At 54.2% G+C, this 26967-nt stretch overlaps 4 protein-coding genes across 12 annotated transcripts; 2 read left to right on the forward strand and 2 right to left on the reverse strand.

Annotated features, from left to right (window-relative positions):
- The first annotated feature begins 82 nt into the window (after positions 1-82).
- AGPAT1 (1-acylglycerol-3-phosphate O-acyltransferase 1) lies at positions 83-9689 on the forward strand. 4 transcript variants are annotated; one of them, XM_061398508.1, is made up of 7 exons: positions 83-716; positions 6490-6698; positions 6935-7068; positions 7338-7513; positions 7663-7758; positions 7888-7960; positions 8441-9689. In XM_061398508.1, the coding sequence occupies exons 2-7, from the start codon at positions 6499-6501 to the stop codon at positions 8623-8625; spliced, it is 864 nt and encodes a 287-aa protein (XP_061254492.1). In that variant the 5' UTR covers positions 83-716; positions 6490-6498; the 3' UTR covers positions 8626-9689. The 4 variants fall into 4 exon arrangements, with proteins under 4 accessions (XP_061254492.1, XP_061254494.1, XP_061254491.1 ...); XM_061398510.1 differs by lacking the exon at positions 83-716 and adding an exon at positions 1709-1800; XM_061398507.1 differs by lacking the exon at positions 83-716 and adding an exon at positions 2190-2490.
- On the reverse strand, positions 9687-13224 carry EGFL8 (EGF like domain multiple 8). 2 transcript variants are annotated; one of them, XM_061398505.1, is made up of 9 exons: positions 12296-12513; positions 11664-11790; positions 11378-11500; positions 11158-11270; positions 10962-11057; positions 10683-10853; positions 10528-10607; positions 10292-10445; positions 9687-9982 (listed from the first exon to the last, which is right to left on the reverse strand). In XM_061398505.1, exons 2-9 carry the CDS (start codon positions 11762-11764, stop codon positions 9933-9935), a joined length of 888 nt encoding a protein of 295 aa, XP_061254489.1. In that variant the 5' UTR covers positions 11765-11790; positions 12296-12513; the 3' UTR covers positions 9687-9932. The 2 variants fall into 2 exon arrangements, with proteins under 2 accessions (XP_061254489.1, XP_061254490.1); XM_061398506.1 differs by lacking the exon at positions 10292-10445 and having other exon boundaries at positions 12296-13224.
- An 83-nt stretch (positions 13225-13307) lies between these two features.
- Positions 13308-21689, reverse strand: PPT2 (palmitoyl-protein thioesterase 2). Of its 4 annotated transcripts, none has more exons than XM_061398501.1 (9): positions 21492-21689; positions 20342-20541; positions 19939-20092; positions 19397-19492; positions 19200-19307; positions 18339-18422; positions 18134-18218; positions 14284-14338; positions 13308-14115 (listed from the first exon to the last, which is right to left on the reverse strand). In XM_061398501.1, the coding sequence occupies exons 1-9, from the start codon at positions 21499-21501 to the stop codon at positions 13972-13974; spliced, it is 936 nt and encodes a 311-aa protein (XP_061254485.1). In that variant the 5' UTR covers positions 21502-21689; the 3' UTR covers positions 13308-13971. The 4 variants fall into 4 exon arrangements, with proteins under 4 accessions (XP_061254485.1, XP_061254486.1, XP_061254488.1 ...); XM_061398502.1 differs by lacking the exon at positions 21492-21689 and adding an exon at positions 20872-21034; XM_061398504.1 differs by lacking the exon at positions 21492-21689 and adding an exon at positions 20872-21034 and having other exon boundaries at positions 20342-20563.
- A 725-nt stretch (positions 21690-22414) lies between these two features.
- On the forward strand, positions 22415-26670 carry PRRT1 (proline rich transmembrane protein 1). Of its 2 annotated transcripts, XM_061398500.1 has the most exons (5): positions 22415-22583; positions 23258-23401; positions 24312-24847; positions 25200-25385; positions 25558-26670. In XM_061398500.1, the coding sequence occupies exons 2-5, from the start codon at positions 23383-23385 to the stop codon at positions 25732-25734; spliced, it is 918 nt and encodes a 305-aa protein (XP_061254484.1). In that variant the 5' UTR covers positions 22415-22583; positions 23258-23382; the 3' UTR covers positions 25735-26670. The 2 variants fall into 2 exon arrangements, with proteins under 2 accessions (XP_061254484.1, XP_061254483.1); XM_061398499.1 differs by lacking the exon at positions 22415-22583 and having other exon boundaries at positions 22939-23401.
- The last annotated feature ends 297 nt before the right edge of the window (positions 26671-26967 follow it).

Genomic DNA, 26967 nt, shown 5'->3' on the forward strand with positions numbered 1-26967 from the left:
AATGCCACGGGATTGGTAACAACTCCATACGTCCTGTCACCCAGCTAGGGCGGGCTTTATTCGTCTGAGTAACTGCCAGTCATAACCAAAGGCCAGAAGCAATTGGCTCAAGACTGCCTAGACGTCGCCCACTACAAGCCCCAGTCTTTCTTTTACTTCCTCTTTCAGAGAACGTCCGGATTCCTATTGGACTTTGGAGCGTTTGGCTCCGAAGCAACTGATTGGCTAGAACTCGACGGAAAATGGTAGCTAGGTAAAGTGCGCGTGCGCATCAGGCGGAGGGACGAGGTGGGCCAATCCTATGAGGATTGAGCCTTCTCTGGTCCCACCCCTTCACCTCTATACTGTCGCCATGGTGACTGCTCTACAATTGGCGGGTTTTTGGGGTTCAAAGGCCTCGGCTCGGCCTCATCCGGGTCCTCCGACTGCGATCTCTCTCGACTGATTGGGTCTCTTTTTTCGCTCCTGATTGGCCGAGATCAGGAAAGACGGCGAAGAGCTCGGAAAAGAGGACAAATACTAGGGTCGCAGGGTTCAAAATGGCTTCGGCCTCCTTCGGTGACGTAGAGAGCAGAACTTGGGTCCGCCCCTCCCTCTTAGTGAAGAAGGGAGCAGGACTAGGATTAGCCCGACGTTTGGATGGTGCGAACATCGACCTGCAGCGCTGGTGTTAACCCATCACCCTCGGCTGGACGACTCAGCCCGCCCCTCTTTAGGTGATTCACAGAGCAGAACTGAAGACCCATCCCCTTTTTAACGTGACACATAGTAGAACGAGTTGACCTCGACTCCGTTTTAAATCTTAAAAGCAGAAAAGGTCTAGCCCCCTCCTTTTGTGAGTGGGTGCAAAAGAGGCAAGGCCCGCCCCCTTTAAGGCAACCCGCCCCTTCTTTCTCCTGTGCCCAGCAGAACTGGGGTATTCCTCCTGGCATCCTGGGGTATTATACCTGGGACTTAGGCAGGCTGCTTCAGAGCTTGGGCCTTTCGCACAAGTTTGAGCCTCTTCTACAGTCAGTGGCCCTCACTGTAGCCCAAGGAGCAGAAGTAGGTAACCGCCCTGCCATTATGGTGTTCTTTACATCCTATTCAGGGGCATGGAAACTCTTTCAGGGCAAAGGTGACAGGGGGCTGGAGGCCAGACACAAGCTGAGGGTTCTTCAACAACATCCTGATAAAAAGGCCCCATGTGACTCAAGTGAGGAAAGATGAGAAATTAGGAGTCGCCTATGGCAGAGGAGGTTAAGGTTCAGGCCACGACGTGTAGAGGTTTAGGGAAAAGGTCATTGAGAGGGAGAAGAGGAGACCAATAGGAGTGGAGAGTTGATGGGATGATCCTGACAAGGGGATGATGGGAGTATGGTGGAGAGAGAGCTAGGTACATGACTACAAAATTAAGGAGGCATGCTCATCCCAGAGGAAACAGCATTCTTCCTCACTTTTTCAAGAAATTAAGCCTAATGTCCAATTTCCATTGGAAAAAAAGCATACATCTTTTCTATATTGCAGAGACGGGCAGTCTCAGCGTGGGTGAGTAGGACACTATACTAAGGAAGAAAGTAGACAAAGTACTGAGGTTAAGGTACAGCCTAGAAGGACAAGGGCCTGAGAGTTTGCCTTCTCTCCAAAGACCAGGATGGGGGGCGGGCAGTGGAGGAGGGAGCTGGACTGCTAGGAGATAGTGGCAGGGACAAAGGGCAGAGATCAGATGAGGGTTGGAAGGTGAGCTGGGGTGACATCTCGTCTCCATCGAGCCCTGGAGAGAAAAAGAAGAGACGTGAAGAACCTAGTGCTTGGCATATAGTAGGTGCTTGATAAATATTTGAACTTGAATGGGGAACAGGAGGAGGGAGCTGGAAAAGGGTTGGAGTTGGAGGGAATAAGCAGCAGATGTGGGAGTTGAGAACAAAAAGAAGCCAACTGACAATATGAGGAGAACCGATGGAGAATGAGAAGGAATACAGCAGCAAGGGACACACAAGCCATGTGTGCCGAAAGGAAGTTGGAGGAAAAAAGATGCAGCTGGAACCAGAGAAGGCCAGAGAAACCTAAGCAGAGCCCAGCTGGGCCCTCGTGGGGCGGGGCTAGGCAGAAACTGAAAGATGTGGGAAGGCGATAACAGGGTCCCCGGGAGGCGATTGGCAAAACAGGGCGCCCATCACCGCCCCCTACTTCCTGGCCAGCCCCGGAAATCAGCGGGCGTGGGGAGGGGTGGCGGGGGATAGCGGCAGCAGCAGCAGCCCCAGCCCTCAGAGAGACAGCAGGAAGGGAGGGAGGGAGCTAAGGGGACAACCCCCCACCATTCCTACCGCTATGGGCCCAGCCTCCCACTCTCACCTCCCCTCCTTCGGCCGGGGCTAGGACACCCCCAAATCCTGTCGCCCCCTTGGCACCGACACCCCGACTGAGGCAGAGACACAGCCACCCGCCACCACCGCTGCGGCAGCCTGGCTGGGGAGGGGGCCAGCCCCCCAGGCCCCCCACCCCACTGAGGTGGGGGCAGGAAAGGGATGGGAGGAGGAGGGAGGAGGGGATGGGGGAGAGATTGGGTCTGGGAGGGCGGGCTTGGGGAGAGGATTGATGGGAAAAGGATAAGGGCCGACTGGGGAGAGGGTTGCTGGGGAAAGGAGAGGGGGCCTGAGAGGGGGGAAGGATGGAAGAGACACAAGAGGGAGGAGAGATGGACACCCTGTGAATTTGAGATGGGGGTGTGGACAGGGGGATCTTGGAGAGGAAATTCCCATCACCTTCCCAGTTCCTTTTTGTGCCCTTTGGCCCCACATAACTCTTGCGGGGTTGTGGCAGTCAGAAGGCAGTTTACTGCCCTCGATTCCCCAGCAGAATTGGCTTCCTAGGAATGCCCTCAGACACCTCTGTTTCTGTGTAGGCACAGGACCTCTTGTTTCTCAGTGGCCTTCGGTACTGTGTTCGACCCTTACTGACATACAGATGCCTCGTGGGGGGCCATGTTTTCTACACCGAGTGGGTGTGCCTTTGACATGTTTAATGGCTTCTATGCCAGTAGTGTGCCCAGTGCTGTCCACAGGCTGGAGAAACAATGTGTTATTTTCCATCAGAATTGCCTGTTCTCATATCTATGTCCATGTCTCATATGCAGTCTTAACGTGTTCACGTCTGCTTGTTCTCATCTGTTGCCTCTATTGTGTGGTTTTGTGTTTCTTGTCCATGTTATGTATTTGCACGTTTACTTTAGCATGTAGAGATCATACCTTACTTTGTTCAGGCCCACAGGTGCTGTGTTTAGTCCCACCATATGCAGGCGCCTTCGTGTGTGGAATCTCATGGCTTAACTGACTAGCGCACACTCGGTTGTGATTGGATTGGCCTGTTGACTGTCTGTGTTTTCTTAATCCTGGTTCACACCACCCACATGCGTGCCCCTTTGCATGATGTGCTGATGTGACATGTCCACAACTCGTGTGCTTCTGGTTAGACATGTATTTCATAATTTGAGGGGCAGTATATTTTGTGAGCCATATGCTCATTAACTCCCTTGGCACTCCATTGTGCTTATGAATCCTTGGACATTTCCTGTTCTGCAGAGGAAAGGAACATCACATATTAGAGAAGAAGATAACTGGGCCTCCATGTTGCTGAAGAGCCACTTCCATATACCTTCCCTTGCTGACCCCCTGGCCTGCATCTCTTCATGCACATTATCTCTGGCGCCTGTGCACAGTCTGTGTCCATGGAGCTCAGTGCCCAGCACAGGGTCAGCCCTGCCAAGCACATGAGCTGTCTGTCCCCCGCTGTTTGCACTGTTGGCACGCATTTGATGACACCAGCATCTTTCCCCTGTGGCATGTTAATCCCCATTCTGTATGTTTCTCTTGTGCGAGACGGTGTGTTCCATCTTGTCTCAACTGTTGTTCTGCCATCACTGTGACCCTCGTGTGTGTGTGCATCCAGAGTAGGTTACTGTTAGGCCTGTGTGTTCATTGCCTTCTTGGTGCCTTTTCTTTTCCTAGTTAATAGTCCTCAAGAGGGTAGCTATCTGATTCATGTTCAGAAGTGTTGTCCCGTTAATTACAACTAGGTGGGTATGTACACATCCTTATAATCTGTCCAGTAGATATTTATTGAGCATCTTCTCTGCTTCATTCTGTCCTGGGCATTGGGAATAAGACAGTTCCTGCCATCAGGCTTGCCTGCAGGCTAGGAAGGTAGACACAGGTGACCTCAAGCAACTACATGCTGTTTAGTGTTGAGGTCAGTGGTCCTCAGACTTACATGCACATTGGATTCACCTAGATGGCTTGTTAAAACACTGGTTGATGGGCCCAGTGCCCAAAAGTCTTGTTTCAGAAGATCTGGGGTGAGGGCCAAGGATTTGTGTTTCTACACTTTGAGGACCAGTGATCAAGATAAAGTGTAATGAAAACACAAGCCTGGAGGAGTTCAGGAAGAACTCCAAAAAGTGACACCAAACTGGATGAGGCAAGTGAAGAGGTGGAGGAACATCCCCACCGAAGGGAACATCCTGTTGTGACCTAGAAGCATGAAAGATCATGGTGTGTCTGAGGAACTGCAGTTAATCGGTGTGCTGGAGTGAAAAAGACTCTTGTAGGGATGTGGCCAAAGATGTAAGCAGAAGTCAGCCTGTCCAGAAGGGCCTCTGGGCAAGAGATATGCTCAGACTGGTGTCGCGGAAACATCCTGTGGTTGCCGTGTGGAAGATGGATCGAAGGGGATGAGTTAGGAGCCTGTTGCACGTAGTGCAGGGGAGACACGCTGGTTCCAGCTTGCGGGGAAAGTAAAATGAAGCCACACACAGCCTGCTCTCCTAGTGCTGGCACAGTCCTGTTTCCCCTATCACCTGTCACCTTCACCCTTGGCAGTGGACTGACCTTGGAGCACAGTCCTTCTGTCGTGGAAGGGAGTGCCTTTGGCCTTGATATGAGTGATAGATGTTTACCTGAATGCCGTTTTTGTGAATTGTGACCCTGCCCCCAACAGTGGGTCGGAGTGGAGGAAGGAGGAAGAGCCTGGAGAAGCGATTCTGCATGCCACGCTTCCTCCTCCAGAGCTCCTTCCTCTCCCAGGCAGGTGGTACGATGACCCTTTTACTCTTTCGCCCTCCTCCTCCCGCTTGGTGAGGACTTGCATACTGCCTGCCGGACCACTCTGCCTCCAGTGTCGCTGGAAGCGAGGGGAGGGCTGGTGGGATCTGTTTGCCTGTCTGTGGAGGCAGGATTAATGGACATAGGTATGTCCATGGGTTGATCTGGGAGCAGGGAGCCTGCCTGGGTGGAGAGGGGTTTTACTGGGTATTCATTTTGCCATCCTTTTATCTTGTCATGATTATAAATTTGCATGTGTGCACGAACATGTTGGTCTTTGTATAACTGTGTGTGTCTGGGTTTGCATTAGTGACAGAGCCTTTATTCTTGGCAGTCAGCCCTTGAGAATGTCTGTGTTTTGTCACGTACATGGTATCTACTATGTGCTGTGTGTACACATGTGTACAGATATTTATACAGACAACAGCATAACCAAGTGGTTAGGAGCACAAGCTGCTTAGGTTTAAGCTAGGAAGTACCCCTTGGGGGTCATATCACCTCAAATAAGTTTTTTAACCTTTCTAGGTCTATTTCCTTTCATATGTAAATTGTGTGCTTTCGTATTTAAGGACTTAACATAGTATATGGGCTTGCACCCACCTGCCAGTTCAGGAGACATAAGAGACTTAGGTTTGATCCCTGTGTTGGGAAGATCCCCTGGAGCAGGGCATGGCAACCCACTCCAGTATTCTTGCTTGGAGAATCCCATGGACAGAGGAGCCTGGCAGGCTACAGTCCATAGGGTCACAAAGAGTCAGAGACAACTGAAGCAACTTAGCAGCAATGGCAACGTAGTATATAGACCAGCCTTGTACAACAGAACTATAATGTAAGGCACGTATATAATTTTTAATTCTCAGCTACATAAAAAAGCAGGATGAAATTAACCTTAGTATATTGAACCCAGAATGTCCAAAAAGTTATAATTTTAGAATGTAATCAATATAAAAGATTATTAATGGGATATTTTGCATTGTGTTTTTATTCAACATCTATGAAATCTGACATGTATTTGATACCTCTCAGTGTCTCTCGGTGTAGAACAGGGCACATTTCAAGTGCTCAGTAGCCATATGTGGCTGGTGGCTACCATATTGAGCAGAGGGAGAGACCATTATAAGAGCCTTACTGGCTGCAAGTGTTAGCTATTATTAATGTCCCTTTATTGCCGTGTATCTGTGAGCTGTGGATGTTCATGTCGTGTGTCTTTTGTGTGAATATATCTGGCACCTTCAGGGACGGGTGGGAGAGCAGCCCTGAGCTCCCATCCCCATCGCTCCCCTCCTAAAGAGGCTTCCTGGACAGGTGTTAATGCTCCCCACAGCCCCCCAAACCTTCCCCGCGCGCACCTTGCCGCCCCGCCCCCCCACCTAGGAACCAGGCCCACCGCCCTTCGCCCCGCCCCCTGCAGGTGACCAGAATGGAGCTGTGGCCAGGGGCGGGGACTCTGCTGCTGCTGCTCTTCCTGCTGCTGCTCCTCCTGCTGCCCACTCTGTGGTTCTGCAGCCCCAGTGCCAAGTACTTCTTCAAGATGGCCTTCTACAACGGCTGGATCCTCTTCCTGGCTGTGCTCGCCATCCCTGTGTGTGCCGTGCGAGGACGCAACGTCGAGAACATGAAGTGAGGTCCCAGGGGCTTGGGGTGATGGAGGGAACCTCAGGGTCGGAAGCGAGCAGTGGATGGGGAGGGCAGTGAGTGTGCAGGAGACACTGAGCGAGCCGAGCCCAGGGACGAGGAAGGGGAGAAGACTGCCAAGATGCCCAGGAAGGTGGCAGGGTGGCGGGGAGCTGAGCCCTGCTGGCAGATGTATGCCAGCGGGTCCTGCTGGAACCCCTTGCTGTATGGGACCCCCACAGGATCTTGCGTCTGATGCTACTCCACATCAAATACCTGTACGGGATCCGAGTGGAGGTACGAGGGGCCCACCACTTCCCTCCTTCACAGCCCTACGTCGTTGTCTCCAACCACCAGAGCTCCCTCGACCTGCTTGGTGAGCAGCCCCTCCCAGCCGCCCTGGGAACCTTCCCTGGGATCACCTCCCCTAGGGGTCCTCCACCCTCCCTCCTCTGGGACGTCGCCCCCTTGCTCCCTCTGCTGCCCTCAGGAGCAGGGTGATACACCTGCAGTCACCCTTACTTTCTCGGGCTGCCCCTGCCGTCCCAGTCTACCTCTTCCTTTATCTCTGGTCCCTGGCGGTGTGGCTGAGGTGGGCCGCTTCCTGTGATGCTGATCCTCACCCCGCCCCCACCCCTGCCCCAGGGATGATGGAGGTGCTGCCAGGCCGCTGTGTGCCCATTGCCAAGCGGGAGCTGCTGTGGGCCGGCTCTGCTGGGCTGGCTTGCTGGCTGGCGGGAGTCATCTTCATTGACCGGAAGCGCACTGGGGATGCCATCAGTGTCATGTCTGAGGTCGCCCAGACCCTGCTTACACAGGACGTGAGTCACCCTGGGGAAATGGGGCTTAGAGGATAGAACAGCTGTAAACTGATGTGCAGGGCCCACAGGCCTCAGAAGTCCCATGACAGCATCATAACCATTTTCTGACTGCTCCATGTGTGTCTTCCTTGACCCCCTCTCTCCCCCAGGTACGGGTCTGGGTTTTTCCTGAGGGCACGAGAAACCACAACGGCTCCATGCTGCCCTTCAAACGTGGCGCCTTCCACCTCGCAGTGCAGGCCCAGGTGATCCCGACTTCCCCTTCTCCTGACCCGCAGTCCCCAGCATCCCTTCCTCTCTTGGCAGAGGCTCGTCATGGGGGCCTCAGAAGGAGCTCTGGGCTGACCGCTTTCCCCCCCACCCCCCACCTTCAGGTTCCCATTGTGCCCATCGTCATGTCCTCCTATCAAGACTTCTACTGCAAGAAGGAGCGCCGCTTCACTTCGGGTGAGGGCTCTGTGCAGATCTGGGATTGGGGGTGGCTGGAAGGGCCATGAGAGGCTAGAGGGATATCCCCACAAGGCAGGAGCTTCAGTCAGTGTCAGAACGGTGAGATGTCCACCTGATCGTGTAATGTGACCCCACATCAGCCGATACGTATTTATGAAGCAGAGCTGTACCCTGCTAGGCAGTAACACTCTGTCCTTCCAGTAAGGGCCGTTACTGTCTAGCAGGGAAGATAAGCCTTTGTGTGCAAAGTCACAGCATCCGGCAGTAAACGCTAGACTGTGAGGGCTGGCAGGGCACTGAGGTGTCTGGGCTGGGGTTGGGGAAGGCCTCAGCGAGCAGGTGGCAGTTGCCCATGGCAGAGGGAGGGGAGCTGAAAGGTGGAGGACGAGAGCAAGCAGCAGGAGAGCTCAGCAAGCAGGCCCCAGCGGTGGGCAGAGTCCCAGCAGACAGCCCTGACGGTGCTCACCCCCTTCCCAGGGCGATGTCAGGTCCGGGTGCTGCCCCCAGTGCCCACAGAAGGGCTGAAGCCGGATGACGTTCCAGCTCTGGCTGACAGAGTCCGGCACTCCATGCTCACTGTTTTCCGGGAAATCTCCACTGATGGCAGGGGTGGTGGTGACTATCTGAAGAAGCCCGGAGGGGTGGGCGAGGCCGGGCTCTGAGTTCCCTTCTCATCTCCCCCTCCTCTGCCCCACCCCCCACCACCTTCTCCACACCTACCAGCCCACCGGCCTAAAGCCGGGCCAAGCTCGTCATCTGCCCTCTCCCCACTTGTTCTCCTCTTTGGAATCTTCAACTTTTGAAGTGAATGTGGTCATAGCACCGCTCCCTGCCCCCGTCCCCGCCCCCCTCCCCACAGACTCCATTGCCTCGGTGCAGTCTCCACTTTGACCCCTGCCTTCTGTGCCATCTTGTCTGTGGGACAGTTGCCTCTCCCTCATCCTCAGTGGTTCAGCCTACACAAGGGTAGGAACACTCCATTCTGTCCCCAGTGGACCCTCTTCCTTTGTGGTCTTCTCTCCCATTCCACCTCACGTTGGCCAGTGGACTCATCCATTCTGTGGAACAATTCCTCACTCCCACGTCCACAGACACAGTGGACTCATCCGTTGGTGAGGACACTCCTCACGCTGTGGCTGGAAGCTGATGCGTGGAATACTTCTCCCAGGGTCACCCTGGGAACATTCCTCAGCACCTTCTCTCTTCTTTCCGTGGAGCCTCCTGTCAGTGGAGGCTGGACTCTTCTCACCCAGAGGTCTCATCCCTGCCCTTGCCCAGGTGCCCGGGCTTGAGCACACTCTTGGATGCCACATTTCCACTTCCACCCATCCCCTGGGTACAGTTGTTTAGTGGTCCTGGCCCCGCAGCGCCCTGCAGCCCTCCTATACCATCCTAGCCGGGCACTGGGGGAAGAAGCAGTTAACGGGTGCTGCACTCACTTCCCCCTGGGGAGCTGGGGACAGGACCTGAACCCTGGCTGGAGGGGATGGGGAGGGCTTTTAATTTATTTCTCTTTCTTTTGAGGCTTCCCCTCTCTGAGCCAGTTTTCATTTCCTCCCTATGGCAGTAGCCACTCCCTGCCTCCCACCCCAGACCTGTGCCCCAAAAACCGGGGAGGTGGGCTGGGAGCAAAAGGAGAGGGTGGGACCCAGTTTTGCGTGGTTGATTTTTATTACTTATCTGGATAACAGCAAGAAACCAAGAATAAAGACTGAGCAAGATCTGAGCACGTTCTGGCTGTTTTTGTTAAGGAGTTAAGAAGGCAGTTCTCACCCAGGCATCGGCCCTAGCCTGAGGATTCAGGGGTGGCAACCGCCTTCCTCCATTCTTTAGCTTTGCATGGTTTCCATTGTCCATGGCTTCTCAGCAGCAAATAGCCTTATCTGCAGCTCCCTAGCCAGCCAATCCCAGAGGATTAGTGAGTCCAGTTTCTGTATAAATTAGAGGGCAGGGGCTCTGCAGAGGCTCCTTATCTTCGCCCTTTGAGGCCTGGGCCCAGGCTGTTGTCCTCACAGGAGCCTGGTTAATGACAAGGAGACAGGCAGACAAATCGACTGTGTATTTCTGGCATGCCTAGAGCGGGCCCTGGACGCTAAACAGATTGACAACCTCTCTCAACAATAAGTGGAACCGCCACTGAGCTGGAGAACGGGGTACCAAAAGAGGGGGTGGTGAACTGCAGAAATCTGGGAAGGTATGAGGTGAGTGGGTGCAGAGGAAGGATTTTGGATAAGAGAAAACTTAAAAGTTGGGAAAAGGTGTTTTGAGGAGCTGGGGGGCAGTTGTGGGGAGATGGGGGTCCCCACCGAGAGGGCCATGGGGACTCACAGGTGCCCAGTCTCTCCTCCAGCAGCAGCACCTGGTCACTGAGAGACTCGATCCTATCACCCTGGCCCCACAGCTCCGCCACCTGTTCGGGCTGCAGCTCTTCCGGGGGCACGGGCAGCACTGCTCGGACCCAGGCCCCAGCCTGACCGGCCCACTAGAAAGGAAGAGATACCTCAGAGGGGCAGGGAGGGGGCCTGTCAGCTCTGTAAGTGTGGCCTCCCGGCATCTCCACTCACCTGCTCCAGCCTCTCCAGGCGCCCTCGCAGCTCGCCAATCTCCCGCCTCAGGGCACGCTTATCAAGTCCAGCCTCACGAACTGGGGACCAAGGAGAGGGAGCGTCACTGCTGCCCCGGCCCTGCCTCTATTCGCCCCCTGCTCCCACCGACTCACCGGCCACATTGAGGATGCTGGCACTGGTTGGGGGCTCTGGGGCCCTCTCCGCGCAAGTACGCCCATCCAGGCCCAGCACCAGGCCGGGCGGGCAGCCACAGGTGAAACTGCCCGCCGTATTGAGGCAGCGATGCGAGCAGAGAGTGACGCCGGTTCTGCATTCATCCACATCTAATTACCGGAAAGAGGAGGGGGCTGACGGGGGCGGGGCGGGGATGGGCGCCACCGGCGGGCAGGGAGGTCCTGGCACCACCTCCGAGGGAGGGCGAGCCGACTCACCCACGTGACAGTGCTTCCCACCCCAGCCCCGGGCGCACTCGCACTGGTCCGGCCGAACGCAGACACCTCCATTCTGGCAGGGCTTGGCGCAGATGGCTGAGGGTGCAGGAAGTGGGGTTCAGAACCTAGCGGAAGGCCTGGCTCTCCGCCCAGCGGGGCACACCTCCCCCTAAGGCCCGGGAAGCCCTAGCCTCACCTTCATCACAGGTGAGTGCCCCAGGATGCCGCTTCTTCCAGCCCTGGCAGCACACGGCGTGGGTCTGCCGCACCTCCCTCCGCACCTCCCTCCAGGCCACGCGGTACGTGGTCCTGGAACACAACGCGGGGCTCTGGGTGTTAGCCTATGTATGGGTCCTTGTCCTGGCTTTGGGGGGTTCCTCTTGAGAGACCCCGGGGTCCTGGCTCCCCATCCTCACCTGTAGGTGCTGCAGACACGCCTTCCAGAGCACAGGGTCAGATAGGGCTTATATACAGGTTGGCTGTAGGACTCATTGTAACGGAGTGGGACCACCAGGGTCTGCTTGGAGCAGACCCCCTGACTGCACCCATGTGGGAGAAAGTGAGACACTGAGTGGGCCAGGCCCTGGGAGCCAGAGCCCCACTTCCCGTCACCCTCCCTAAACATGACAGCCTCATCCCCTCCTCAACTTTGTTTTGCCCCCTGTGAAGCCCCACCCCTGGCCCTGCCACCTCTGTTGTCACCTCTCTTTGAGGGCTCCACCCTTGGCCCCCTCGCCTGTCATCAGTAGCAGGAGGAACCAGAGTCCGCCTAAGACAGTGCACGGCTCAGCCCTGGACCCCATGATTCTCCTTGACTTCAGACTGCCAGCTGCAGGCAAGAAGAGGTTAATGGAGGCCCTGCCCCTCTGCTAGTAACTTCTCCAGCTCCAGCGCTCCCAAGAACAGTCTGCTGGTGCCCTGTAAGCCAGGCAGGACTTTGATTTGCACACTTGCACTAGCCACCAGGATTGTCAGCACCTGCACATATTTAACACCCACCATCCTTTAGCACATCATGGTCCATGCAGCACCATACAAGCTCACAGCCTGACCCACTCCCTCCACCTCCCCTCAGGCCCCTCCTATCTCTGATGTGCCCTCTTCCATCCTAATCTTCCTACCTTCAAAATCTCAGATATTCACCATTACACCCCTTTACACCTTGTATACAACCCACGCACCTGGAGGCACCACCTTAAGCACACTCATGCTACCCTCACAACCCCACCACCACATACACCCTGGACCCTTTACTCAAACAACACCTCCAACCCACACTCACTGTAAGACTCTTAGTGACCCCCACTCTTTCCCCATTGACATTCTCTCCCCACCTGTCTTTGCCTTTCTCCGGGAGACTTCAGGCCAACCAGCCTCAGCAGCAGCTGCTCAGACTGGTGGGCGGGCTGTAAAGGGGAGGAGGGGCTGGGCCAGACAGAGCCCTCCCATCCCTGCCCCCTCCCATAAGCCTCCTCCCATAGCTGGAGCTTGGTCAATTCAGTGGGGTCCAAATCCCCACTGACCTTCACCCCCACCCCCTGCAGCCAAGTAAAGAGCCCCTAGAAGTTTCTTCTCAACCCTGAGGCCCCTTATTTGGAACTCCCCCAAGTCAACAGAGGCTACTGACTTTGAAACACCTGGCCTTTGCCCTCCACCCTTCAACCCAACACAGGCGGGAAGAACTGAGGGGCAGGGAGAGGCAGAGCTGGCAGAGAAGAAAGTGGGGTTAGGTCATGGGAGAAAAGGCAAGATCAGCTGAGGAAAGAAAGAAGGGCAAGATACCACAAAGGTGGGGGAGGCTGGGGAGGCTGCCCAGGGCACTGAGGGAAAAATTGCCCCGATTTCTTGATGACATTTATTAGGGCCTGGGGGGCGGAGAGGGGGCAGAATTGAGTCAGCCACCGCCCCCCATGCCAGAGCAGACAGGGCCTTATTGTCTCTACCAAGATTCCTTCTTTCAAGGAAGAGGAGGCTCATTGTCCAGCCCCTCACCCAGCTCTGGCCTACAAAGGTCGAAAAGGGGCACAACAAATGCCCACCCTGACCCTGCGTCCCCTTGTCTAGCCTGGGGGTGGCTGGTGCATTCCATCCATGAGGCTGGGGCCCAAACCATTAGAGCCCTGGGCTCAGCCCTCCAGTTGCAGGCTGGGACAGGAAGAGAATTGTCCTCAGCAGGAAAGAACCCACAGAGAATCAGGAACCCGCACAGAATGGGCATTGAGAGAGCGGAAACACCAAGGGGGTCCCACCCCAGACCAAGCATCCGGGCACCCAGGCCCCAGGCTCTCCATCCCCACCCTCCTGAGGGAGCCAGGTCCCCCTCACCTAGAAATGAGGCAAGCCACACTGAGTAAATGCAACTTTATTTTCATAAATACAGGGGTAGTAACACACCCATTCCAGGGTAGCTAAAAGAGGGGCTGGAGCCTCAAAGAAACTAGGCTCCCAGAGGGCACCCCAATACTGAACATAGGGACTGGGGGATCCCCAAACCTGAGATGGGCCTCACAGGCCACAGATATTCCCCAACACTGACACTTCAAGAACGAACTGTCCCCATAGTGGAACCTCAGAACCCCACTCTCATAGGTGGTCCTTCCTGAGGGGTTGGGAGGGCTCACAACAGGGGAGTTCAGAGGAAAAGGGAACGTGGGAAAAACAAGCTAAAAATGTCCTGAGTGGCTTGGAAGGAGACCCTGTGGTGGGCAGGGGCTGGGTTCTCCTTGTGTAGAGCCAGAGACAGAGGAGCAGCAGCAACAGGAGCAGCCACAAGTTAATCTTGTTTTCCACTTCCCAGCCTTGGCCTTGGGGGGCATGGGAGAGCATGGAGCAACCCCCAAAAGGGAGGACACGAGATGGAGGAGACCAGGATGTGTCATTCACAGAGCAGGGGTCCTGGAGCCCTGGTTGGTGGGGGCAGTGTGGGACCAGTGAGGTGGTCACAGGCACACCAAGGCCCGACATCCAAGGCTCCACTCATTCTCTGGGCGGGGAGTTCCTGAGGGGTCCCTCAGGAGAGCCAAGGTTCAATGCAGGTCTCATAAAGGGTACGGTTGGAGTGCCAGGCCGTGTGGGAGATCCCAGCCATTGGACACCTCACTATGGCCCCCCGGGCAAGCAGAGTCTTCAACCCAAAAGAGTCCCGCAGATAAACCTTCAAGGTGGGTCAACGGGCATGGAAGAAAGACATAGGGAGAGACAAAGTAAGTTCCCGCTGGCGTCCCAGACCCCCTCCCCACAGGGTAGACCCTTCAGCTTCTGTGTCAGGGGCAGAGAGAACCACAGTGTGTGCAGAAAGGGAAAGTAATTCCAGGGGACTCACCAGTTGCTTCTCCATCTCCAAGACTGTCTCATTTGCATCATAGAAACCAAAGAAGCTGCAAAGAGATTGGGGCATACGAGGGAGGTTATTAGAGTGGGAGAAAATCAAAGGCGGGTAGGGACCTTCAGGAACTCATGGCCTATTGGGGACACAAGCAGCAAGGGGAATACTCAAAATATTTAACTGGGTATCATGTACCTCACAGGTGGCACTAGGGATAAAGAACCCACCTGCCAATGCAGGAGACATAAGAGATGTGGGTTCAATCCCTAGGTCGGGAAGATCCCTTGGAGGAGGTATGGCAACCCACTCCAGTATTCTTCCCTGGAGAATCCCATGGACAGAGGAGCCTGGAAGGTTATAGTCCATGGGGTCAAAAAGAGTCAGACACGACTAAGCGACTTAGCACACACATATCATGTACCTCAGGAGGTAATGGATTAAGGATACAATATCACTTCTGCACTGCTGCTGCTGCTGCTAAGTCGCTTCAGTCATGTCCGACTCTGCAACCCCATAGACGGCAGCCCACCAGGCTCCCCGGTCCCTGGGATTCTCCAGGCAAGAACACTGGAGTGGGTTGCCATTTCCTTCTCCAATGCATGAAAGTGAAAAGTGAAAGTGAAGTTGCTCAGTCATGTCCGACTCTTAGCGACCCCATGGACTGCAGCCTACCAGGCTCCTCCGTCTGTGGGATTTTCCAGGCAAGAGTACTGGAATGGGGTGCCATTGCCTTCTCCATCACTTCTGCACAGTTCCCATCAAAAATGCATAACCTGAATCTAATCATGAGGAAATAGCCAACAAACCCAAACTGAGGGCCATTCTATAAGATAGCTGGCTTGTTATGTTTCAAAAAATATCAATGTCAGACTTCCTGGTGGTCCAGTTGTTAAGACTCCACACTCCCAATGCAGGGGGGTTCAGTCCCTGGTGGGGAAGTTCCGCATGCCGGGGCCAAAAAAAAAAATCAGTGTCGCAGGATTACTCCAAGGAATTATTCCAGATTAAAACTAAAGAGACATGAGAACCAAATGCAACATGGGATCCTGAATTGAATCTTTCACTGGATTTTTTTTTCCTATATGGAAGATTTTAGGAAAATTTGAATAAGGTCTACAGAGAATTGTATCAATGTTAATTTCCTGCTTTTGATAATCGTAGATACATAAAAGAATGTCCTATATTTAGAAAATAGACACTGACATACTGAAGTCTTAAGGGTTCATACATACACATACTCCACATATATATATGGATATACAGAGGGAGAGACAGAGGACACTAATATAAACTTGGTAAAATGTTAACATTTGGGAAATCTAGGTGAAGAATATACAAGATTGCTTTGTACGACTTTGGTAATTTCTTGAGTATGAAATTATTTCCAAAGAAAAAGTTAAAAAAAATTTTTTTTAATTAGGAATATTTAACTGTTATGGGCACTGAGTGGACACAGGCCAAGAATAACTGAACAAAGGCTAATAGTACTAAGTCCAATGGGCTATGGGAGCAAAGAGGAGAGGTTACTACTCTAGTTTTAGAGCGTCAACAAAGGCTTCCCAGCGATTAGCCTGAACTAGGAAAAGCTGTCTCAGGCAAATGCAACAACAAGAGCACCACAGAGGTATGGCACAACTGGGTGGGTTGGGGGCCTGGAGGCCACGCTGAAGGACAAGATTTCTTAAGCCATAGGAAAGCAGTAGGGGCACAAAGACCTGGATTGGAACTCCAGCTCTGCCACACACTCCCCACTGTGTGTGGTTGATCATGTTGCTGATTTTCTTTGTCCTATACAAGAATACCTCCTTTGTAGAGAGGAAATAAAACATTGTGGTTAAGTCAGACAGCCTGACTTCACCACTTACTAACTCTATGAATGTAGGCAAATTATTTAATCTCTTTGTACTTAAGTTTCCTTACATGCCACAAGAGGATAATAGTAATTACCCTATAGGGTTGTTGTGAGGATTAAATGAGCTTTATTTGCAAAGTACTTAGAGGTACTACTTATCTTCATAGGGTTGTAGTAGGTGTGAAATGAGATAAAAATAAATCCCACCTTTAACTACTATAAGGCATGTTACTCCTTCATTTATAACCCTCCAATGTGTTCCCATCTCACTCAGAATTAAAAAAAAAAAAAATCAAGGGTCATGGTTGCCAGGGGCCTGCGAGTAGCAGGGATAAGGAAGTTACCATTCTTTAAAGAGTTATGGGGTTTCAGTTTGGCAAGAAAAAAGTTCTGGAGATAGATGGTGGTGAGCTTACAAAAGAATTTGAATGAACTTGAAGCCACCAAACTTACCCTTAAAAACGGTAACTTTTGTGTTGCATATATTTTAGAAAAAACAGTGACCTTACTTTGCCCCACAAAGGCTTTCTGTATCTGGCCCCTTCTACCTCTTTCACTTTCACCCCAGCTGACTGCCCTCTAGCCGCATGGACCTCCTTATTCCCAATGCCTGCCCTAGTGACTCTGCAGGTGCTACTCCTCTTCCCTAGAAGAACAAACCTAGACATTCCAAGCATATTACAAAGCAGAGACATCACTTTGCCCACAAAGGTCCATACAGTCAAAGCTATGGTTTTTCCAGTAGTCACGTATGGATGTGAGAGTTGGACCATAAAGAAAGCTGAGTGCCGAATAATTGATGCTTTTGAACTGTGGTGTTGGAGAAGACGCTTGAGAGTCCCTTGGACTGCAAGGAGATCAAACCAGTCAATCCTAAAGGAAATCAACCTTGAATATTCATGGGAAGGACTGATGCTAAAGCTGAAGCTCCAATACTTTGGCCACCTGATGCGAAGAGCCAACTCACTGGAAAAGACCCTGATGCTGGGAAAGATAGAGGGCAAAAGGAAAAGGGGGCAGCAGAGGATGAAACAGATAGCATCACTGACTCAAAGACATGAATTTGAGCAAACTCCGGGAGACAGTGGAGGACAGAGGAGCCTGGCATGCTGCACTCCATGGGGTCGCAAAAAGTCGGATACAACTCAGTCTCAAATGGCAGCTCTTCCAGAAGGACTTCTCTGGCCACTATCTAAAATAGGCCCCAGCCATCCTCTAATCCTTTCCCTGCCTTATTTTATCACTGTCTGATATATATATATATTTACATTTATTATCTGTCTCCCCCACTAGAATGTGAGCTACATAATAGCATAGACTTCTCTTTCATTTACTACTGCATCCCTAGGGTCCAGAACAGTGCCTGGGCACACAGTGCTTGATGAGTATTTGTTGAATGACTAGAAAGTAGATCAGGTGACATTTCAGATCACTCATGATGATCAGAGGCAGACACATAGTGCCATGAAGCCATGGGTTTTCCTGAGGAATAGGATAGAGGGGACAAGGTTGGAGCAATTACCTTTTACTTCCAGGTAAGTAAAAGAGCTGGTAGGAAATGTGATTACATGGCATGGAACTATAGACATGCGTTGTAGCGATTTGTCAATTTCCTGGTTTCACTATTGTGCTGTCATTACATAGGATGCAGGCATTGGGGGAAACTGATACACAAAAGATGTCAAAAGATACACAGGACTTCTCTAAACTATCTTTGCAACATCCTAAGAATCTGTAAATAGTTCAGAGTTCAAAGTTTTCACAAAGCGGGGCTGGTAGGGATGGAAAGGAAGCAGAGTCAGCAAGGCTTAGTGACTGGCTAGATATAAGAGGTTGGGACATGACTCCCAGGTTTTGGTCTTGGGTGACGATGAATGGAGGGTGGGGGGATTAACTGAACAGTGGAAGAAGCAGGCCAGTTTTAGAAATGAGATAAAGATTGGCTGGGATTGGGGTGTCCTTAGCCAACCTTCAGGCCACACAGTCCCTTATTACCTGGACTGCCAGGGAGTAATGACACCATCATCAGGGCCCCCAATCAGCACCAGGCGGCCCAAACGCAGAAAGTTCTTCCGCCAAGCTACAGGGTGGGAATAAGAGAGCCTGAGTTAGTCACAGGGGTCAGGCCAGGTTGGAAAGGGGAATATACGAGGTCAGAGAAGCAGAAAATGGGACCAAGGTAGGAGCCTGGGGTCATTACCAGTGGCATTGGGATGGTCTCTTTCCCCATTGATCAGGGCCAGGAAGCTGCTGGCATTGAGGTACAAGTCATCATGGTGAGGGTCTGGGTACAAACAGCAGTTAGATCGTCAGAGAAGCAGGGAGAAGAGGCAAGACCAGATGCTGGAAGACCAATCAGAAGGCTACAGTAACAGACAAGGCGCACAGTAATATGATAGTAGCAGTAATAACTGCAAACATGATAACAAACACCTTTTTCCAGCACCTGCTGTGAGCCAGATACTGTTCAAAGCACATGACATTCATTATTTAATCCTCATAAACACAATAAAAGGTACATACTATACTTTACAGATGAGGAAAACTGAGTCACAGAAAGGTTGAGCAACTTGCCCAAAGTCATGCAGCAGGACTAGGCTTCAAACCCAAGTAGTCTGGACCCAGCATCCATGATCTTAAAAACTATAACCAGGCATTTGCAAACTATGATTCATTAGTCAAATCCAGTTCACTGTTCTGTAAATAAAATTTTATTGCAACACAGACACATTCATTTACATATGGTATATGGCTGCTTTCACATGACTATGGCAGAATTGAGTGGTTGTGACAGAGACTATATGCCTGCAAAACCAAAAAAAATTTACTGTCTGGCCCTTTAAGGATAAAGTTTGCCAACCCCTGCAGCAAACTGTATTCTCTAAGGCAACAAAGTGAAACACATAAAGCATTTTGAACAGTGCCCGTTCACATAGTAAGTGCTCGATAAATGTAAGTTATCATCATCACTGCTGTTAGTTATGGTAGAGGTGGGAGCAGCAGGCCCCACCCTCCAGGATGCCCTTAGCATGGAGGCCCCAGTTTGGCATGTCCTACTCACCATGCCAGTAGTTGCAGATGGAGAATTCCTGGCCCCACGGGCTGTAGCAGATCCGGTAGAGGTTAGACCTCATGGAGGTGGGGAACAGCCACTTCAAATAGTTTGTGTCTGGCAAAAGAACAGCAGTGCCAAGTGGCCCCGAACTTTGTGCCCTCAAGACTCAGGGCCCCCCTATGGAGCCCACAGTGCCCACTCACCTCCATACTGTCCCATCTGTGGAGAAGAGAGAGAGATGAAAGAATCCACATTGTGTTCATCCATCACAGACAGGAGTGCCCGGCACACCAGGCCCCCTGCAGGCAAAACACCATGTTGGGCAGGACTTAGGGAGAGCCAGGCCAGCAGTCTCCCCAACTCCGCACCCCCGCACACACACCATGTACCTCACGGAAGCTGAGACCCTGAGAAGGCACACGCCCTGTGTCAAAACGCCCCACGTCAAGTAAGTGACAGAGCCAGAATTCGATCTGGGTCTTCCGACGAACCCTAGGGTGCTTTTTCCTGTCCCCCGCCTCCCATCCCTTATGTCCAGGAGCCATGGGTGACGGGAAAGAAAGGGGCAGCAGTGCAGGGAGCGGCCCTCCCACTCAGGACACGCACACAGGTAAGACCCAGGTGCTGAGGGAAGTCAGAAAAGGAAGCAATGCGGTTCAAAAAAGGGAACACTAGGCAGTGTCCCTCAGATAAGGATCAAGCTTCAGATAGGGCTTAGAGGCGGGGAAGCGGGGAGGGTGCCTACCCTGGGAGTAGCAGATGAGGTGCACCCCTTGAAGAGCCTTTGCCATGATGGGGGCCACAGCCTCTCGGAACCCTTGCACCTGTTCCCACAGGGGTCGCAAACTCTCTCTCCCATCGAAGAGATCGAGCACTGTCACCGCAGTCCCAGGGTGTGTCTGTGGGAAGGGGGCGATGCCGCAGCCGGAATGGACTTATAAAGACCCCCCTCCAGGCCGCCCCCGAGCCGGCGCCTACATGCCTATTGTGCCCTCCTAGAAGCAAGGATCTCTCGTCCCCCAACTTTCCCCAGCAGAGCACCAGCTCTGCGAGGAACTGGGCAGGCCCAGCATTCAGTTCCCCATTCTCCCTCCCCAGCCTCTGTAGCCGCCACCAAGGCCCCACAACCGGGGCGTCCCCTGCCAGACCTCATTGATGTATTCCAGCAGGTGGCGGAAGCTGTACGAACTGTCAAAGAGCCCGTGCACCACTATGACCGGCTTGTAGGCAGCCCGATGGGGCGCGGGGGCGGCGGGCAGCAGCAGCAGCAGCAGCAGCAGGAATGGCAACAGGAGCAGGAACTCCGCCGAAGGGAGCCGCCGTTCCGGGAGCCCCAGCATGCTTCCGCCTGAGAAGGGGACGATGAGGACCTGTGAGAGAGATGACAACACCCTCCCTTCGGAACAGACGCCGGCAATCAAGCCTCCCCGACCCGTTCCCACACCAGGTCCTTGTCATAAAACATCCTACTTTTTACTCCAGTCCTCTCCACAAACACACACCCCCACCACGCTGCAGACGCACTGACGCGCAACCAAGCCCCGCCCCCAACGCAACGGGGACTCGGTCCCGAGGCCAGGAGCTTCCTAATGGATCATCCCAGTCATGCAAGACTGAAGATTTGCAAGAAGGACCTCAGAGCAGCAGCGTAGGACCCTGGGGGAGTGCAAACTCCCACCTGGCCTGGATACGCGAGCCCCGCTCCGCCTGCTGTTTACTTCTCCCCAGCTTGGAACCCACGTGGGGGAGGGCAAGGGTGTAAGGAGAACGCGCGCAGGGGAATGACGGACGGGAGAGGGGAGGCTGCTCAGGGTCGCATTTAGCCGTCACGTCCGGGGCTTTCCCTAGCAACCGTGCCAGCGTCCCCCGCAACGCCGGCCGGAGACTGGAGGGGCAATGGAACAATCCATTGCGCCCTAAGAGCGGGGGGTGGGGGGCGGGGCGGGGGGCGAGGGGCGGGGGAGAGGGAATAGGCGGAGTGATCCATTTAGATCGGCGGGGAGAGGGAGAAGCCGCAGATGTGTCCTGGGAATTGAGAGAAGGCCTCTTCAGGCCCTGCGGCAGCCGCGACCTAAGAGTCCCATTTCCCTGCCTTGATTTGCCCTACTTCCCAATGCAGGCGTCAGGCTCCGCAAGGGAACACGGAGTTCTCTTTCCCCAGGGAGGCGCGCTGGAGGAACAGACCCGGGAATGGCAGTCCTTGGTATTTCGTCCTCCGCCGGCTAGGGGCTGAAGGTAGCCCAGGTGGACCCTGCTCCTAACCCCTTCCCTCCCGCCCGTGCCAGGTCTGAGCCTTACAGCTCTTCATCTTGAAGTGCTTGTAGTGCCCTTGTCTCCAGAGACGCGGAGAGTCCTCGAGGCCCCTCGAGGTAAAAGTGCGGCTTGGCCCAGTTTCTTCTGCCCTTCTCTAGAACGGAGCCTATCTACGACCCACCCCCCAAGGGGAGGAGAGCCCTTTGGGCAGCGCTGACTCACGCTCCGCCTAGTTTCTGACAAGTCTCATTACCTGAGCGACCCCACACCCCCGCCCTGATCCTGGAGCTCCTTGTGGGCGGCTCCTTACTCAGACCTTCCCACCGGGGCTGGACTTCTAACTCCAGGCGTCTCCCACCTCTCTCTCTATGATCCCTATCGGTACCCGGGTGCCCGTGTTAGGGCTTTTACTGAACATTTAAAGACGTTTGCCTTGATTTAAAAAAAAAAAAAAAAATTTGCAGCTCATCAGAATTCCTCTATGTTCACCAGGCCTTTGACAGTCTTAAGTCTCTCCCAATAAAACCAACTTGCGCCCCGAATTGTGTACAGGATGGTGTGGCGGAAGGGGGTTAGGGGCTCACGCGAACACCTCAGAAGCCAGAATGAGAGGTGTGGGGCCGTGATCTCGATCTCTGGAGCCTGGGACTGGCCCTGACGCGCGCCGCTGTTACAGCTCGGTAGTCTCCGCCTGAAGTCGGATGGGGAAGGATACAGCGTTGGAGAGCGACTGCCTCAAGAAGGGGCTGGGAAGCACTGGTCTAAAGAGGGAGGGTGGTATCTCGGCTCTGCTTTTGCAAATGGCCCGATTCTGGTTAAATCTCGGCTGACTACTGATTTTCACCTCCCCTCCCCATGTACAAACTCCCAAGATGCAATAAGCAAAATAAAAAGACTGCAATTACCGCTAGGCCCCCGGGTCGACTCAGGCGATGGCGCTGCGTCTTGGCGGGGGTGGTGGGTGGGTGGGATTTCAGGAATGGATCGGAACACTGCGGGCCCTGGAAACTCTTTAAGAAGCCTAGTAAGCAAAGCGGGGGAAGGGGGACCAAGCAGGTACTGCCAAACTGAGCTGCCGGCAATGAGCAGTTGATTCGTCCTCTCCTCCCAACGCGCTACAGCTCCTACATACTGAAGGTAAGAGGTAACTAAGTATCCCCCAAGCTTCCTCTTCGTCCTACTCCTGCCCCCCAACACACCACAAGCCCTACTACCTCCCAACGACTATAGACTGGGGCCTCTCACTTTACCTCTGGATTCCTCCCAAGCCAGAGCGGCAGGTCAAGATCATAACCCTGGGAACTTTTGTTGTTGTTTTTATGGTTCTCTCTCACACAGGCATCTCTGGTACAGATAGGGAAACTAGAGCCAAGGATTTGAGAGAAGATCCCCAGATCTTACAGGGACTCTGAGGGAGGCTGAGTTGGGGGGAGGGCGGGGGGGAGGCCTGACTGGGGTGAAAAAGATTCAGAGGGAACCGGGGTACTGAATCCACTGAGCACCTGCTCGCTTCCTCCTACAGTATAATCACTACAGCCAGTCTTGAAGGGGAAGACTCCAGAGGGTTCTTTCTCCCTCCTTCCTTCCCTTAGTACCACCCGCCTTGCCTGGTCTTGCTTGCCTCCCAGTTTCCATGACAACTCCAAAGGAACCCAAACTGGGGGCTTGAATGCCGGGGTTAGAGGAGGCGAGACATAGTCCAAAAGCGGAGAGAGACCAAGTGGGGGTATCTCTGAAGGGTTCCCCCTCCCTCGCCTCGGTCCCTTTAAGCTCCCCCCTCTCAGCTTTCCCTCCGCCCCCCGCCGCCACAGTCTTCATCTCTCCATCTCTGCGCTGCTGCCGGCTGCGCAATCTGCGCACCCAGACTCCGGTGCTAGCCAGGGACCCCGACTCCGGACTCCGGCTGCACGGATCTTGTCCCAGGGAGAGCGCAAGCATGTCATCCGAAAAGTCAGGTAGAAAACAACAACAAAACCCCTCGCCCTCTCCACTGCCTCCTGACTACCCCCCCCCTCCCTTACCCCTCCCTAGCGGGTGGTTCTGTTTCATTCCCCTTCTATCCAGCTCTCCATATCCCTCCCCCCAAGCCCCCTTCTCTTTCTATATCCTTCCCTTTTCTTCCTTGCCTCTGGCCAGTCTCAGGCTGGGTCCCTTGCCAACAACATTGGAGGGGGGGGGGCAGGTTAAGAGGGTGAGGGAAGTACAAGACTGGCTTAGCATCAGCCAGGTACTGCATGGATAGCATCATTGGGAGTGACAGATGGACAGATAACGCTGGCCCGCATGGAGACATCCAGCGGGGTAATATGGAGAGATGATCAGATGGGGATTGCCAGGGGAGTAAAATCCAGAGGACCCTTCTTAATCTGCCCTAAAAGAGGTTCGGAGATTCCAAGAGAGACTAGGGGACCCCCTCCCCACTAAAGGAATGGCAGAGTGGAACATGTTATCCTACATGTGTTTATACAACTGTTGGACTGAGCACATGTTCACACAAGTGTTGCATGTCTATACATGTGCACACGCAGGACTAGCTCAGATAGGCAAACCCCAAAGCAGCCATAAGCCAAGAGGGTTAGGAGTTTGGGTCTGCAGGTTAAAGCTGTGTGCCCACTGCTGAAGCAGGGAGAGGAGCAGAAGAGAGTTATGACCTCAAAACTAGATTAAAGTGGGGGCGGGGGGAAAGGGCTGTTGGCCTAGATACCACCCCTCTCCTCCCCCAAGAATGAGAGATGGCTTCTCACTCATCTCCTCTCTGTCTCTCCCATTATCTTTCTCCGTCCCTGACCCTCTGTGTCTCCCCCTCTCCCTCATCTCATCTATCTTATCTCTCCCCATACTGGCTCCTCTGCTTACCGCCCCCAGGTCTCCCTGACTCAGTCCCTCACACCTCTCCACCACCCTACAATGCCCCCCAGCCCCCCGCCGAACCTCCTGCCCCGCCCCCACAGACAGCCCCTTCCTCGCACCATCACCACCACCACCACTACCACCAGTCCGGCACTGCCACCCTCCCGCGCTTAGGGGCAGGGGGCCTGGCTTCTGGGGCCGCCGCTCAGCGCGGTCCCTCGTCCTCCGCTACCTTGCCAAGGCCCCCACACCATGCCCCTCCTGGCCCGGCCGCTGGGGCGCCCCCACCCGGCTGCGCTACCTTGCCCCGCATGCCACCCGACCCTTACCTGCAGGAGACTCGCTTCGAGGGCCCACTGCCCCCACCGCCGCCCGCCGCCGCCGCCCCGCCCCCGCCGGCGACCTCTCATACTGCCCAGGCCCCGGGCTTCGTGGTGCCCACGCACACGGGAGCGGTAGGCACGCTGCCGCTGGGTGGCTACGTAGCCCCGGGTTACCCTTTACAGCTGCAGCCTTGCACTGCCTACGTACCGGTCTACCCGGTGGGCACGGTGAGTACAGGGCGGACAGGGGACTGGAAGGAGGGGGCTGGGAGAAGGATGGAACAGGACATGGAATTGGAGGCACACTGGGGACTGGTGGGAAAGAGGAACAGAACCAGGGGACCAGGAGGCGATCTGGGGCCAAGGGAGAGGAGAGACTAGAGAAAGATCTGGGAATGGGGTGGGTGGTCTGTTGGAGTCAAAGATCAAGATCTGGCAGGGGAAACAGCCTTGAAGTCCAGAGGAGGTTTAAAAGAGGAAAGCAACCTTCTTTCTCTGCTAGACGTGGAAAGCTGGTGGGCTCAGAGAGGGTTTAAGAGTGATAGACGTCCCCTCCCTACAACCTTCTTTCCTTTCACAGCCCTATGCAGGCGCGACCCCGGGGGGAACAGGAGTAACCTCCACGCTCCCCCCGCCACCCCAGGGCCCAGGGCTGGCCCTGCTGGAGCCAAGGCGCCCGCCCCACGACTACATGCCCATCGCGGTGCTGACCACCATCTGCTGCTTCTGGCCTACAGGCATCATTGCCATCTTCAAGGCAGTGCAGGTGTGTGGGGGGTGAGGGGAGGGGAGGGGACGGAGGCGGAGTATGGAGAGGAGGACTCAAGAGGTTCTTATTCCCAGGGAGTGCTGGACGTTTGAGGGAGCATCTTAGAGGGAGGCTGAGGCGTGCGGCCGAGGTAGCGGCTCTCTCATCTTTCCCTCCCCGTCCCCCGCAGGTGCGCACGGCCTTGGCCCGCGGAGACATGGTGTCAGCTGAAATCGCTTCACGCGAGGCCCGGAACTTCTCCTTTATTTCCCTGGCGGTGGGCATTGCAGCCATGGTGCTCTGTACCATCCTAACCGTAGTCATCATCATTGCAGCGCAGCACCACGAGAACTATTGGGATCCGTAAGGACAACCACGGCCCGGCCCCACCCTGCGCCCCTCGACGTCCCAAGCACGTTTTGCCGTCAAGCCGGGGATCCACAGTGGGCGCCCCGCACACCCGCTTCTGGGGCTACTGGACTTGGTTACATCCTAAACTAGGCCTCCACGGAAACTCTCGCCTTGCGAGCACGCTCGGAATCCAGTTCCTCAGGAACCTCGCCAAAACCCACACTAATAGGGACGCCACTTCCCGGCCGGGCCCTCAGTCGCTCCAGGCCCCCACCCCCTCTAAATACAGCACCCCCAGCCGAACTCTCTCGGTCACGGCTCCCCAGACTGAAAACTGGTCCCTAAAGCCCCGCCTCCTCCATAGGTTCCGCCCCGGCTCTGATAAAACCCCGCCTCCAGGTCGGCAGGCTCCGCCTTCTTTTCTTCGCTGCGGGGTGATTCAGTCCGGTGATTGGGTTTGTGGCGCCAGGCCTTGCCCGGATAGTTGTCAGTATACTTGTCACTCCACACCTTCTCCCGGCGTGAGAGCCGAGCCCCAGGTTAGCCAGAACCCTCACCCTCACTTCCACTTCTGTCTCTCCTCCACTCCATCCCCGTCTATTTTCATGTTAATCCCAGGACCTCTATAACTTTTGGGTTTTGGCGGGGGGGGGGGGGGGGCCGGGGTGAGGGGGGTTTGGAATGAGATTTAGGAGGTTACCGGTTTCGGAACCTTCTCCCTGGAAGAAGATTAAGTCCCCGTTCTCTGTAAATACTCCCTTCCTCCTACCCCAACTGGGCAAGCGAGCAGAGAGAACCGAGGGTACAAACCTTCCGATATCTGGAGGGAGCCAGCCCAATCCCCGTTCCTCATTAGTCCTCACCTTGTTCTGATCTGTGTGTGAGTGTGTGTGTGAACTTCTGAAAGACAATATTAAATAGATTAAGTGGATTTATCACCCGCAATCCCGAAGACTAGCAAAGACCCGGCTCCTTTCGCCTTTCACTTATCTCCCCTTCTGGGGACGTGGGGGAGGGGCGGACAAAAACTTACAGAGACAATAGTGAATGGACACAGATTCCCGCACACCAGAGAGACAAACACAAAGATGGGAAAGAGAGGCTTCCCTGGGAATCCTACTGGCGAAGACCTGGGGATCCATTCTTCTTAGACATTTCTTTATCCAGCACACCTTTTCCATTCCCTACCAGACTCGACCTAAGACTTTGGAGGAAGATTTACGAGCAGATCCAGGAATCTATCCCCAGA

This window comes from Bos javanicus, chromosome 23, assembly GCF_032452875.1.
Source record: "Bos javanicus breed banteng chromosome 23, ARS-OSU_banteng_1.0, whole genome shotgun sequence".
Classification (NCBI taxonomy): domain Eukaryota; kingdom Metazoa; phylum Chordata; class Mammalia; order Artiodactyla; family Bovidae; genus Bos; species Bos javanicus.

Excerpts from the sequence above, each read along its gene's own strand:
- AGPAT1 (XM_061398508.1), top strand. The coding sequence starts at position 6,499 with ATGGAGCTGTGGCCAGGGGCGGGGACTCTGCTGCTGCTGCTCTTCCTG. Across the intron at positions 7,069-7,337 it reads GAGCTCCCTCGACCTGCTTG|GGATGATGGAGGTGCTGCCA; the intron begins GTGAGCAGCCCC and ends CCCCTGCCCCAG. Across the intron at positions 7,514-7,662 it reads AGACCCTGCTTACACAGGAC|GTACGGGTCTGGGTTTTTCC; the intron begins GTGAGTCACCCT and ends TCTCTCCCCCAG.
- EGFL8 (XM_061398505.1), bottom strand. The coding sequence starts at position 11,764 with ATGGGGTCCAGGGCTGAGCCGTGCACTGTCTTAGGCGGACTCTGGTTC. Across the intron at positions 11,501-11,663 it reads GGTGGAGCCCTCAAAGAGAG|TCAGGGGGTCTGCTCCAAGC; the intron begins GTGACAACAGAG and ends ACATGGGTGCAG. Across the intron at positions 10,854-10,961 it reads TGGGAAGCACTGTCACGTGG|ATGTGGATGAATGCAGAACC; the intron begins GTGAGTCGGCTC and ends TCCGGTAATTAG.
- PPT2 (XM_061398501.1), bottom strand. Across the intron at positions 20,093-20,341 it reads TGCTGGAATACATCAATGAG|ACACACCCTGGGACTGCGGT; the intron begins GTCTGGCAGGGG and ends CCCTTCCCACAG. Across the intron at positions 18,423-19,199 it reads CATCTGCAACTACTGGCATG|ACCCTCACCATGATGACTTG; the intron begins GTGAGTAGGACA and ends GTTTGTACCCAG.
- PRRT1 (XM_061398499.1), top strand. The coding sequence starts at position 23,116 with ATGCCGGGGTTAGAGGAGGCGAGACATAGTCCAAAAGCGGAGAGAGAC. Across the intron at positions 23,402-24,311 it reads CATGTCATCCGAAAAGTCAG|GTCTCCCTGACTCAGTCCCT; the intron begins GTAGAAAACAAC and ends TACCGCCCCCAG. Across the intron at positions 25,386-25,557 it reads CCATCTTCAAGGCAGTGCAG|GTGCGCACGGCCTTGGCCCG; the intron begins GTGTGTGGGGGG and ends CGTCCCCCGCAG.